Here is a 14,346-nt window from a genome sequence, read left to right as displayed (position 1 = left end):
TGGTGTAGCAATTTTAATGACCAGTGTGTATCATTAAGCACAACCAAAATTATTTTGCTGTTTAACTCAACACAGAAACATGCAATCAACTAAAGAATATGCAATGCATAAATTAAGCACTGAGGCTCTCCGAGTGAACTGCCAGTAATTAGTGCCTTCTGCTTGAGAGCTTATGAACAGTGACCATCACAAAAACTCTGGAGCTCCATGTGCCACTGATGTACATGGTGGGCGTCAAATACGATACTGTGTAACATCCAACCATTGTGCTGCTGACAAAGAGATTAAAAAACAGTGGGATAGAGAGATTAGTGCCTAACATAACAGCTCTGATAACCTTACTGCATATGGGACTTTGAAGTTGATGGATTATGTCTGCATCCATTCTCACTATAGTGTATCAACAGAAATAATTTTTAATCAGCTCAACAGAACTGAAGCTGGATTACTTCTCACTGGTGACAGGAACTTTTCTATGATGAGAGACATTTTCTACCTCATAGGACAAACAGTTGTAGCACCACTGCTGGAAAAACACAAGAAGGTACATGCAGCATTTTGTTGGGGTAATCTTTTCATGACATTCTCTAGGAACATTAATCCCTGTGGAAAACATTCTGTAATAATTTGGTTATTAATCTAGCTTCAGAGTGCTGTCTGGACAATAAAATATCTTATCACATGGCTAGCAGTGACTTCAAAAAGATTTTCCTGGACCCAAATTCCTTGCATCTTAATGCGAAGCTCACTGTAGATGTGAGAAGGCAGTAATTTTTTAAATCATCATCATACTTAAGTGAAAAATATATCACTTAATATGTAATACATGGTGAAGACATGTGTTACATCTTTCTGTTTCTTGTTGGTATTTACACCAAGATATCGACACATTTCTTCTCTCTTCACTAGCTGGTCATTTATTCTGATTGTGGGGTTCTTTGCTCTCGAAATGTTCCATCTCACAAACTATAAACTGTTCTGTGTACTACTATCAGTAATTTCCTTTGTGCATCAATCATTTAGTGTTTTTCTGAACTTTTCTTCTGTTCTAATTTTGCCCCAGTGTTCGCAACATCTATTATTACCAGATCAAAAGCATAGGCAATCTATCCTCTAGTGCTTCTTCTATTTTGAGTCTGTTTCAGCTGTGACTCTATGACACCATACCAAAGCTCTCAGCTACATGTAAGGACCTGTACAGAGCCCTTGGTGCCTCTTAGGAGAACATGTGTTGCTTGTCTGAGTGCCTCTGCTCATTCCCTGGTGAGGGCAGTAGCCTCCATGATGCGACCAAGCAGTTAATCTCACATATTCACATATCATATTTATATCTCAGACTTCAACCCCATATACAAAAATCTAATGGTGCAGGGGCTGTCAATCATGGCGGGGAGTTAATTGTGTTACAAGTACCAATCCAGCGATTACGGTAAGTGTGGTTGAGACGTTCCCTCATATGTCTGGTAAAACGTGGATGGGCTTCATCATGTTGGCAGTACACTACAGTCCCCATGGCCAAAGAAACGTTTTCAAAGTGTTGAACAAACAAACTTTTCAAATAATGCAAGTTTTTCTGTCCTATCACAAGCGCTTCTAAAATGACTGGATCTATCAACACGAAACGTGTTCTTTCTCGGAAATGATTTGGAGTAGGACATATGTCCATATGAGGTGTTTTTGCTTCAAAATATCATTCCTATCATATCCTTCAATACCGACCACTCCTCCTGGGACACCCTATATCTACGAGCTATTTGTCATCTGTGGTGCATGATTCAAAACATATTAAGTGGATATCCCTGTTCTGAAACTGTACTGCATGGGGCTCATGCCAACCACGTTTGTGTCCTGAGGTCGCTGCATAGGAGCTTTTCACATGTTTTGGCTTGAGAATTTAAAATAAATAATCTAGTGTCTTTGCCCCTCCCCCCTTTTTTTAATATAAAGTTACAAACTGATCTTTAATGTATGCCTTGACTCCTGTTTTTCAACTCGTATTTTCTGTCATAGTTCTTTATATTGTTCTTTGACTGGACAGAACAGATTAAACTTTCTTCTTTTTTTTGTTTCTCCCTTCAATCTCTGGTGGTAGCATCTGATCATAAATGGACTTTTAACTCATTCCGAATCTTACAGTACGTCACACTTTGGGGCTTCCTTCTCTAGAAATTGGTGTGCTTTCTGGTGTGGCTGTAACTCTTTTTGTTTCATGTTTCACACTGGACCAATATCTTTTTTAATTTCTGCATACTGTTTACTTTCCAACAAAGGCTTTTGCTTCTTACAAAGGTAACAAGTAATTTTTTAGCTTGCTGAATTAAGCTGTTTTCTGTATTTCTTCTTGGACAGTATTCCATGTGTCATTATTCTCCAGTTTTCCTGTGTTGTAAATTAGGAGATTACTTACATGTTTAGAATCCATATTCAGTTCCTCTCATTGCCCCCTTCGAAGAACACCTGGTCTTTGTATCACTAGCTGCATTATTTGTTCCTTTTCGCACATTGCTTACTGTTTTTGCAATCCTCCTCTAGATTGCCTGATTCTCCAGAATGGATGAAACTGGTCCGTATTCCTTACAAAACGTTGCAAAATGACTGTACTCCTGGCAGTTGTGCGATTTGGTGACTGCAAGATAATCCATCATAGTAATTGACAGAAACTGAATGTACATTCTTTTCCGTATAACTATCTATGGTCTGACTTTTTCATTTAATTCCAGCACAATCTACCGTCAGTCTTTCTCTCTGAACAGTTTTAAATGTGGCTTTTGTTTCTTCTAAGAATTGGTTCTTATCTGTAGTTCCCTCAAAGTTCTGTTTGTATATTGGCTACATGAGTTCACTTTCTGGCATAGTTACTGGAATATCATTTACACTAACTGATTGAAAGTATATGAACAACGTATGTAATGCAGAATTGACCACTATAGTCTGTGCAAAATTACTTTAGGATTGACACTTCAGGAGGAGCATGTGGAGATATGGAACAGAGTTGCTACATCCCACATGGAACACACTGTAATCTAACATTTAATTCAACTCGCTCAAACAGGCAAATTATTCACTTTATAAATATGGAACTTTCATCAATGTGTTCTGAAAGAGTTACACTATGTTTTGATTTTAGTTTTATCTGTGGCAACAATTGATTAAGATGATACCAGGACAGTTTACGAAAGTACGTTCTCTCATGATGTTTCTGAATTTTCAAAATGCGGGGAACTCTTTTTGTTGTTGAAGTTAGATGAATACATTAAGTGAATGAAATCTTAAGAATGCATCAGACTTTCGTATGTTCAAAACAAGAACACTGTCAGAGATCTCTAATGCAAAATAATTGGAGTTAAATATGACGCACAATGGTCCACTCGCACATCAACTACTAATCAGGCGCCCATACAGTTTTGACACGGGAAACAGATAGCTATAGGTTTGCAATGAAACTGTTATTAATTTTTGGGATCCACCTACTTAATTCTAATGCAACCAAAAATAAGATTAAATGTGTTTATCACGGTGGGAAAATGTATATTAAATAGGCCAACCTCTATTGTTTAGAAAGAACAAAAACAATACAAATAACAGGGCCCCTGTATTTCAGCAGTTATATTGTAAACAGTAATATTTATTTTGTGTGATGTGTACTGAATGCCTGAGATGAACTTTCTTTGAAATTAGTTGCTATTAATGCCTTATTATTGAAATTTCAGATGATATAATCTTGTTATGTAGGCACTTACAGATGTAAGCTGCGCACACCAAACAGGTAGCTGTGTCCACCTGTGCACCATTCTTATGAGGATAATGGAGAAACTCCACCCATGTCGCTTTCATCTCTATGACATATTCTTGAAGTGTCAGTGTCACTGTCAGTGTTGTGGTTTAGTGAAATTATCATCTCCTCTAATGAATTTTCCAAAAGAGCTTCATTTTGCCATGCCCTTTCCATGGTGTTCTGCACATGTTTGATGGCTCTCTTCCAGTCTTCAGCTTCTCTTGTGAGTGCTTCAACTGCAGCAAGGGTAAATTTATTATTCTTCCTGGCAACGGGACCTTTAATCTGGGTCCATGTTAACTCTATTGGGTTGGAACGGCAGTGGTATGGTGATAGCCTAACAACTGTATGCCAATGTTTTTTTGCCAGTTCATCAATTTCGTATAGAGGGAATTGTGTCTTATGGAGAGGTATTTGTTCCATAATCTCCACCTTTTTGAGGTCATCACTTACATCAATGTTATGATGCTGAAGCCAATCAATCATTTCCTCCTTTCAGTTTGCCATGGTAGGTGCCTTGTCAACAACAACTGAATGGTAAGGAGCATTATCTAGTACAATTGCTGACCGTTTTTCAAGATTTGGTGCTAGCAAATCTTCAAACCACTTTGTAAATGTAACATGGTTCATTTCTTCGTGATAATCTCCTGCTTTCTTTGATTTAGAAAGCATGAGACTGATTGTGAGAAAATCATGCAAGGTGCCTGCATTAAGTAGTAGTCTGCCACTCTTGCTAAAAAGCATTACTATTGTTCCTTCTGCTGTGTCGTCTGTGCAGCCCTGCTTGACAATGTGACTACAATTGACATGTTTTGTCAAGCCACACCACTTCACTTCATCGATATTTATACTATGGATGTCCCTTAAAAATCAGCATGCAGCTATATCCTCCCTCTCCATCACAGAAATATCCATAGTGAAATCCAAGGTTGCGTAAAACTTTGGACGAGGATGTACGACTGCTTTGAGAAAGTCCTGATTCTTCAAGTGTGACTAGTAACTTTCTGGACATTGGATGTTCCTTCCTGTGATAGTTATCATGAACATGGCAATGAATCGCATCCTCTGCAAATGAATCGACAGTGGTAATCCGCTGATCCATATGACATTTTTTCCAAGGGGTTATAAGTTTTGATGGTTCTTCAGTTCCCTTTTCTTTGTCGAACATTTCCTTCCCAATCTTCATACCAGTGTTTTTGTTCATATTCAAAGCTGCAGCAGTTCTGCCAATCACTTTGGTAATGGAGAGCAAAGAGCCACTATTAATGTTTTAATTCTCAAAGTAGGCACGTATCATGCAAATCATTTCTATTGATTGCCCTCGTATGGCAATTCCCTAGTCAAGAGAATGACAACGAACTTTCCCACTTATAACTTTCAATGAAATTCCCGCTGACATCACTGAGTACCAAACAACAAATAACGGTAACAATGAACAATGATAACAACAAATAACAGTGAAGACTCCTACAACCGTAAAAATGAACACACAAAAAGTCACAGGGCACAACAATCACACAGGACAGCAAGTTAGCTGCAACTGAAACCCACTGCAGGCAGGAAGTGTTGTGTGGGGTAAAGGCTTGGCAACTTCAGGGATTTGCTGTAGCTGAAGGTAGCGTGGTATTGGCGGAAAATGGGCTGGTCCTGCCACACGGGTTTCCCCCCTACCGCTTATGGCATTGCTGTCAATGCTACAGTAATTTTGGACAGATTATAGATGTGATGAGAGGTGGACCCGGTAATGTAAAATGAGGTGGGGAATATTGTGTTGTCATTAGAGAAGCGGTAATAGAAGAGTGGGTCAGTCAGGAGAGCTTAGTGACACTGAACATGAACTTGTCATTGGATATCACTGAATAACAAAACCACCATTGATGTTTCAGCCTTCCTAAGGCTGTCCTAGTCAACTGTTGGTGATACGATTCTGATGTGGAAACATGCTAGAATATTCACAGCTAATCCAAGGCCAGGCAGACATCACATGCTGATTGACAGGGACTGTCCAGCAATGCACAGGGTTGCTGCAAAAGAATCACATGAAATCAGCAGAAGAAATCACTCGAGTTCCGAAGTGCTACTAGTCGTTCAGCTAGCACAATGGCTGTGTGTACAGAGTTAGAAAGAATACAGTATAAGGGTCGAGCAGCTCCTCATAGGCCACACACTTCTGTAGTCAGTGCTAAGTGATGACTGAGGCGGTGTAAAGAGCAACAGCACTGGGCGCTGGATGACTGGAAACGTGTGACGAATCACTCTATTCCCTGTAGCAATCTGATGGAAAGGTTTGGGTTTGGGATTTGGGTTTGGGTTTGGTGAATGCCTGGAAAATGCTACCTGCCATCATGTGTAGTGCCAACAGAGAAGTAAAGAGGAGGTGTTACAGTATAGGGGTGTTTTGCATGATTAGGGTGTGGTTCTCTTGTTGCATTTAACAAAACACTAAAAGTAGAAGGATATGAACACATTTTATGGCATTGTGTCCTGCATATACACTGAAGCACCAAAGAAACTGGTATAGGCATTCGTATTCAAATACAGAAATATGCAAACAGGCAAAATACAGTGCTACGGTCGGCAATGCCTATACAAGATAAGTGTCTGGTGCAGTTGTTAAATCAGTTACTGCTACTACATTGGCAGGTTATCAAGATATAAGTGAGTTTGAACGTTGTGTTATATTTGACGCACGAGCGATGGGACACACAATCTTCGAGGTAGTCATGAAGTGGAGATATTCCTATCCAACCATTTCATGATTGTACCGTGAATATCAGGAAACTGGTAAAACATCAGGTCTCTGACATCGCTGCAGCGAGAAAAAGATCCTGCAAGGATGGGACCAATGATGACCGAAGAGAATTGTTCAGTGTGACAGAAGTGCAACCCTTCCACAAATTGCTGCAGATGTCAATACTGGGTCACAACAAGTGTCAGAGTGCGAACCATTCAACGAAACCTCATCAATATGGGCTTTCGTATCCAAAGGCATGACACGAAGCTTTATGCCTCGCTTGGGCCCATCAACACCGACCTTGGACTGCTGATGACTGGAAACATGTTGCCTGGTCAGACGAATCTTGTTTTAAATTGTATCGAGCGGATGGACGTGTATGGATGTTGAGACAATCTCATGAATCCATGGACCTTGCATGTCAGCAGGGGACTGTTCAAGCTGGTAGAGGCTCTGTAATGTTGTTGGGCATGTGCAGTTGGAGTGATATGGGACCTGGGTTACGTCTAGGTACAATTCTGACAGAAGACACGTACGTAAGCATTCTTTCTGATCACCTGCATCCATTCATGTCCATTGTGCATTCCTACGGACTTGGGCAATTCCAAAAGGACAATGTGACACCCCACACATCCAGAATTGCTACAGAGTGGCTCCAGAAGCACTCTTCTGAGTTTAAACACTTTCACTGGCCACCAAACTCCCCAGACATGAACATTATTGAGCATATCTGGGATGCCGTGCAACATGCTGTTCAGAAGAGATCTCCACCCCCTTTGTACTCTTACGGATTTATGGACAGCATTGCAGGATTCATGGTGTCATTTCCCTCCAGCACTACTTCAGACATTAGTGGAGTCCATGCCATGGCACGTTGTGGCACTTCTGCGTGCTAATTGGGGCCCTACACAATATTAGGTAGAAGTACCAGTTTCTTTGGCTCTTCAGTGTAGTAGAGCAACAGTTTGGGGGCAAGGACTGATTTTATGAGCATGACAACGCAACCTGCCATAAAGCAGCATCTGTGAGGTAATGGTTTGTGGATCAATGTTATTATCTTATCTGGTTCAAAAATGGCTCTGAGCACTATGGGACTTAACTTCTGAGGTCATCAGTCCCCTAGAACTTAGAGCTACTTAAACCTAACTAACCTAAGGACATCACACACATCCATGCCCAAGGCAGGATTCGAACCTGCAACCGTAGCGGTCGTGCGGTTCCAGACTATAGCGCCTAGAACCGGTCGGCCACTCCGGCCGGCTATCTTATCTGGTTTCAGCTCTTGAGGAAGAATGGGCTGCCATTCCTCCTCCAGATATTCTGATAACCCATTGATAAACTATTCCCTGCAGGGTTCAAGTACCATAAAGGTACTACCAATAGCAGCCTCTATTTCCTACATGGCTCTCACATCATGTCTCTATTTAGTTCCGTGTTCCGAATAAGCTAACTCCTATCTTTTCTATTTCTGCTTTCATTATGAGTACATCGTTTGCCATATTTATTTTCTTAGTTTTTACCTTTTCACTCTTTCATGCAATTAGCTCCATGAAATATGTATGTGTAGTCTTGCACCTTTCTTGTCTTTACATCTGAAGAATAGTGTGCTGCCTTGCATGCTGCGTTGTTTTGATCTTTGGTTCTGAAGCAACTGTCTGAAAAAGTTGAACAGTGGCTGTCACACTAATCAAATGTCTGCCCTGTCTTACTTTTATTTTCCTCCCTATGCCTGGTATTTTCTTTGTCTTGTTGTTCTGTATGACCAGTCAGAACTACATGCAATATTGCCCAGTGAGTGAGTTAGTGTTTCACTCTAGTATTTTTGCATTAGTAATCTTTGTGGTAAACTGCACCTTCTCTCATTGATGTACACTATGTAATATTTCTGGCTTTATAGCCATCATATTCGGATACAAGAATCTCTTCTTACAGCAGCTGAGAAGGCAGTAGTAGGAAGACGACAATGTGGTGTGAGGTACTGATAACAGATGGTTTGTTCAGTACGGTCGTGAGAAAGACCACCTAAATTATGGTCCTCCTCCGCAATTGGCTGCTGCACTCGGAAGTAGCACACCAAAATGATAAACTTCTGTTATTAATATCAGAAAAACTAAACAGAGAATTTAGTTGGTTTTTCATATAAAAGCATCTCTCACTAGCAGGCTATCATTCTATTATTTCAAAAGTATTAATTACCAGCAGAATAATAAACAACAGCTAAACAAAAAGGCAGACAAATCACTTTAGAGATCTTTGGATTGTGCCTGAAGCAGTTTGATAGTAATTACCAAAAAAAGCAGTACATTACTTTTTTTTTGAAAGTGTGAAGAATGGAAATTATTTGTAATTCATGAAGAGGAATATAATTGTGCAGTTTCTTGTATTCTGCTAATAAAAAGTGAGTAGCATCCCTTATAAACAAACTAATTGAAAATTTAATTATTTATATCATACTAGTTTCTTGCTAAGAGTTTATTACATATTACAGCCTGAAGGTAATGGATTCATGACCTGCGTGCTGTTTTTCAGCACCATTGGCGAAGGACTAGCAACAGCCAGAGTAGGAAATTACTATCCCATATCTAGGCTGCCATTAACACAGATAGCTGCGTTTAGAGAGGTGCCATGGCCATCTGGCTGTTGCTAGTCTCTGGCCAATGGTGCTGGATGACACAGAATGTTGCATGGAGTCCTTTACTTGTTGTCAGATGGCAAGTGCAACGGTGAAGGGGTTACAATGTGCTCAGTGGATTCGATGGCTAGTAGAAATCTTGGGTAACAGAAGGGATATTGAATGTAATTGATGAAAGAAGAAAATGTAAAAAATGCAGTAAATGAAGCAGACAAAAAGGAATACAAACATTTCAAAAATGAGGCAGACAGGAAGTGCAAAATGGCTAAGTAAGGATGACTAGAGGACAAATGTAAGGATGTAGAAGCATATATCACTAGGCGTAAGATAGGTACTGCCTGCAGGAAAATTAAAGAGATCTTTGGAGAAAGGAGAACCACTTGCATGGATACAAAGAGCTCAGATTGAAATCCAGTCCTTAGCAAGGAAGGGAAGATAAAAAGATGGAAGGAGTATACTGAGAGTCTATACAAGAGCAATATACTCGAGGACAATATTATGAAAATGGAAGAGAACGTAGTTGAAGATGAAATGGGAGATATGATACTGCATGAACAATTTTACAGAGCACTGAAAGACCTAAGTCAAAACAAAGCCCCGGGAGTAGACAATATTCCATTAGAACTACTGGTAGCCTTGGGACAGCCAGCCATGACAAAATTCTTCCAGCAGCAAACCTACGTTTCTAGCATTTGTACTCTTAGAGAAAGCTTTTGACAATGTTGACACGAAGATGGCAGGTTAAAATACAGGGAGCGAAAGGCTATTTACAATTTGTACAGAAAGCAGATGGCTGTCAGAGTTGATGGGCATGAAAGGGAAGCAGTGGTTGCAAAGGGAGTGAGACAGGGTTGTAGCCTATCCCAGATGTTATTCAGCCGGTATATTGAGCAAGCTCTAAAGGAAACAAAAGAAAAATTTGGAGTAGGAATTAAAATCCATGGAGAAGAAATAAAAACTGAGTTTGCCGATGACACTGTAATTCTGTCAGAGTCAGCAAAGGACCTGGAAGAGCAGCTGAATGGAATGGACAGTATCTTGAAAGGAGGATATAAGATGAACATCAACAAAAGCAAAACGAGGATAATGGAATGTATTAGTATTAAATTAAGTGATGCTGAGGGAATTAGATTATGAAATGAGAAACTTAAAAGTAGTAAATGAGTTTTGTTATTTGGGGAGCAAAATAACTGCCGATGGGCGGAATAGAGTGAATATAAAATGTAGACTGGCTATGGTGAGGAAAGTGCTTCTGAAGAAGAGAAATTTGTTAAAAATCGGGTATAGATTTAAGTGTCAGGAAGTCTTTCCAGAAAGTATTTGTATGGAATGTAGCCATGTGTGGAAGTGAGTGGCGATCAGATATGGTCAACTGGAACCTTGATAAACAGGTGTGCCTACCCCAACATTCCCAAGCAGCACAACACTTGGCCCCTGCCATATCCAAATGCCCCACAAATCTGGATATTGCAAGATTTGATCAGCTGGCCAATGTCGCATATTTTCAAACTCTCACAGGTGCAGATAATTCTGTTTCGGCATGAGTATGTGGCATCTCTGTGTCCTTCACAGTAATCTTTCAACACCTGTCTCAGTTAGTGCCACTTATATACCCTCCCCAGTCTGATAACAACACTAGTGTACCATTCTACCTGTCACAGAAATAGGAAGTCTTCCAATGGTGCGTACAAATACGAAGTTACATGACATCTATTCATGTCTCCTGGGCGATTCACTTTTTTGTCAGGCATTGTATTTCATTACTTCTTTAAGTGTGCCTGACTCTACAATTTCTGAGAGTTTTGAAGATTTTACGTTTATAGTGGGCGTTGTTACACACTCTGTGTTGCTTTTTGTAGTGCATACATTATACATTTACATGTCAATAGGTTCAGTTCCCTTCATTGGGAAATCACAATACATGTTTCATTCTCAGGTATATGTGCATATGACACAGCTGCAGCAGGTTTGCTGATGAAAGAAATAATCAACTGCTAGTGGATGCCCCTCTATTGTTGATGCAGAAATCATTGCTGCTATTCCTGGTGTGTCTGTTGTCTCAGTCATCAACATCATAGTCTGCTTGTGTATACATTCTTTTGCATGCTATAGCCTCAACTGCTTCTTGTGGCACAGCATTTGCCTAACATCAGATGTAGTGTCTGCTATAATGAACTGAACTGTTTCTTGCAATTAACTCAGTACTGCACTCAGTAAGAACTAATCCCTTGACATTGTTGCTGTCTTCACTTATGGTCTGTGAGTAACTGCTTATGTAAGCCACCGTACGGTACACTGTGTTTGAACGACATTACTGAGGCACTTGTTGAAGCTACTCTTCATCACTCAGAGTTAGTGGTAATAATAATATGACAGTGATCTATTGCTAAGCACATCCTAGTGTTACATATGCACCACATTTCCTCTAGGGAAATTACTAGCAACCACTGAGATGACAGGCTAGAAGTTTAATTTCATGTAACTTATTTGTTGTCTCAGACAAATTTTGATTTTGCATATAGTGGACAACTTATTATTTAAATAATATTTCCCATTTATGAAGCCAATACAGAGTGCATATGAACATACACCTAAAACACTGAACACCTCCTCTCCCCCCCCCCCCACCAACAACAAGCAGGCAAAAAAAAAAAAAACACACACACACAGACACACACACACACACACACACACACACACACACACACACACACACACACTTGCTCCTTGGAAATCTGCATAGGCTACATTCAGTGTTTTAAGAATGACATATGTATTACATTCAACTGAAAATACTGATTAAGCAAACCTCTTTTAATTCAGATTTACTGAAAATATTTTCTTAAATACTTACATTATAGTAACTTATTTTCCCATTTGGATTTTGTGGTGAAGCCCAGCTGACCGATATAACACTTCCACCCTGTATACCACTGTTTTGACATGTCACTGTCACGTTCGCTGGTGGACCAGAAACTGCATGAAGAGAAAACAATTACACTTATAGGATAAACAGCATAGTGATACTAACTGTTACTCTATGAAAATGTAACAATGTCCATTAACAGCCAATTAATGAACACTGTTTAAATTCTCAATTAACATAATTTTTAAATTATGAAAGACAGCAGCACTGCTGTAATATTCTTAGCAACTGTTGTTTCATGTCACAACAATTACTTTCACACCAAGTTGATCTATTTTACATTGCTGTGTCTTGTTGACACCAAATAACTCCACTCCAGACTATTACTAAATAGCAGTACACCCCCTCCCGCACACATACACATACACAAAATGAAGGCAAATTTCTGCAACAAGTAGAATGTAAATAGATGAGACATATTAGGATTCCAATTGAAGTGGAGTGTTTACAGTTGTTGCTGTTGCTGTTGTTGTAGTCTTCAGCCTAGAGACTGGTTTAATGCAGCTCTCCATTCTACTCTCTCCTGTGCAAGCTTCTTCATCTCCAAGTAACTACTGCAACCTACATCCTTCTGAATCTGCTTAGTGTATTCATCTCTTGGCCTTCTGTATTCTTCTTGAAGTCTGAGGGTATTTCGTCTGTCTGATACATCTTGCTCACCAGATGGTAGAGTTTTGCCAGGGCTGGCTCTCCTAAGGTAAATGGAATGTTGTCTACTCCCGGGGCCACGTTTCGACTTAGGTCTTTCATTTCTCTGTCACACAGTATTGTAGCTCCCATTTCATCTTCATCATTTCATCCTTTTCCATTTCCATAATATTGCCCTCAAGCACATCGTCCTTGTATAGACCCTTCTACACTCCTGGAAATTGAAATAAGAACACCGTGAATTCATTGTCCCAGGAAGGGGAAACTTTATTGACACATTCCTGGGGTCAGATACATCACATGATCACACTGACAGAACCACAGGCACATAGACACAGGCAACAGAGCATGCACAATGTCGGCACTAGTACAGTGTATATCCACCTTTCGCAGCAATGCAGGCTGCTATACTCCCATGGAGACGATCGTAGAGATGCTGGATGTAGTCCTGTGGAACGGCTTGCCATGCCATTTCCACCTGGCGCCTCAGTTGGACCAGCGTTCGTGCTGGACGTGCAGACCGCGTGAGACGACGCTTCATCCAGTCCCAAACATGCTCAATGGGGGACAGATCCGGAGATCTTGCTGGCCAGGGTAGTTGACTTACACCTTCTAGAGCACGTTGGGTGGCACGGGATACATGCGGACGTGCATTGTCCTGTTGGAACAGCAAGTTCCCTTGCCGGTCTAGGAATGGTAGAACGATGGGTTCGATGACGGTTTGGATGTACCGTGCACTATTCAGTGTCCCCTCGACGATCACCAGTGGTGTACGGCCAGTGTAGGAGATCGCTCCCCACACCATGATGCCGGGTGTTGGCCCTGTGTGCCTCGGTCGTATGCAGTCCTGATTGTGGCGCTCACCTGCATGGCGCCAAACACGCATACGACCATCATTGGCACCAAGGCAGAAGCGACTCTCATCGCTGAAGACGACACGTCTCCATTCGTGCCTCCATTCACGCCTGTCGCGACACCACTGGAGGCGGGCTGCACGATGTTGGGGCGTGAGCGGAAGACGGCCTAACGGTGTGCGGGACCGTAGCCCAGCTTCATGGAGACGGTTGCGAATGGTCCTCGCCGATACCCCAGGAGCAACAGTGTCCCTAACTTGCTGGGAAGTGGCGGTGCGGTCCCCTACGGCACTGCGTAGGATCCTACGGTCTTGGCGTGCATCCGTGCGTCGCTGCGGTCCGGTTCCAGGTCGACGGGCACGTGCACCTTCCGCCGACCACTGGCGACAACATCGATGTACTGTGGAGACCTCACGCCCCACGTGTTGAGCAATTCGGCGGTACGTCCACCCGGCCTCCCGCATGCCCACTATATGCCCTCGCTCAAAGTCCGTCAACTGCACATACGGTTCACGTCAACGCTGTCGCGGCATGCTACCAGTGTTAAAGACTGCGATGGAGCTCCGTATGCCACGGCAAACTGGCTGACACTGACGGTGGCGGTGCACAAATGCTGCGCAGCTAGCGCCATTCGACGGCCAACACCGCGGTTCCTGGTGTGTCCGCTGTGCCGTGCGTGTGATCATTGCTTGTACAGCCCTCTCGCAGTGTCCGGACCAAGTATGGTGGGTCTGACACACCGGTGTCAACGTGTTCTTTTTTCCATTTCCAGGAGTG

At 41.5% G+C, this 14,346-nt stretch overlaps 1 protein-coding gene across 1 annotated transcript in view; it reads right to left on the bottom strand.

The window, feature by feature from the left end:
• The window catches only part of LOC126249038 (tyrosine-protein phosphatase 69D), a 388,523-nt gene that overhangs the window by 201,673 nt on the left and 172,504 nt on the right, over positions 1 to 14,346 (bottom strand). The window contains exon 10 of the mRNA XM_049950657.1: positions 11,996 to 12,117. Coding sequence (XP_049806614.1) covers positions 11,996 to 12,117 — 122 coding nt within the window. The remainder of the gene's footprint in view (positions 1 to 11,995; positions 12,118 to 14,346) is intronic.

This window comes from Schistocerca nitens, chromosome 3 (genome assembly GCF_023898315.1).
Source record: "Schistocerca nitens isolate TAMUIC-IGC-003100 chromosome 3, iqSchNite1.1, whole genome shotgun sequence".
NCBI classification, from domain to species: Eukaryota; Metazoa; Arthropoda; class Insecta; order Orthoptera; family Acrididae; genus Schistocerca; species Schistocerca nitens.
Note: the sequence above shows the minus strand (reverse complement) of the source record. Positions and strands in the feature narration are given on the sequence as shown.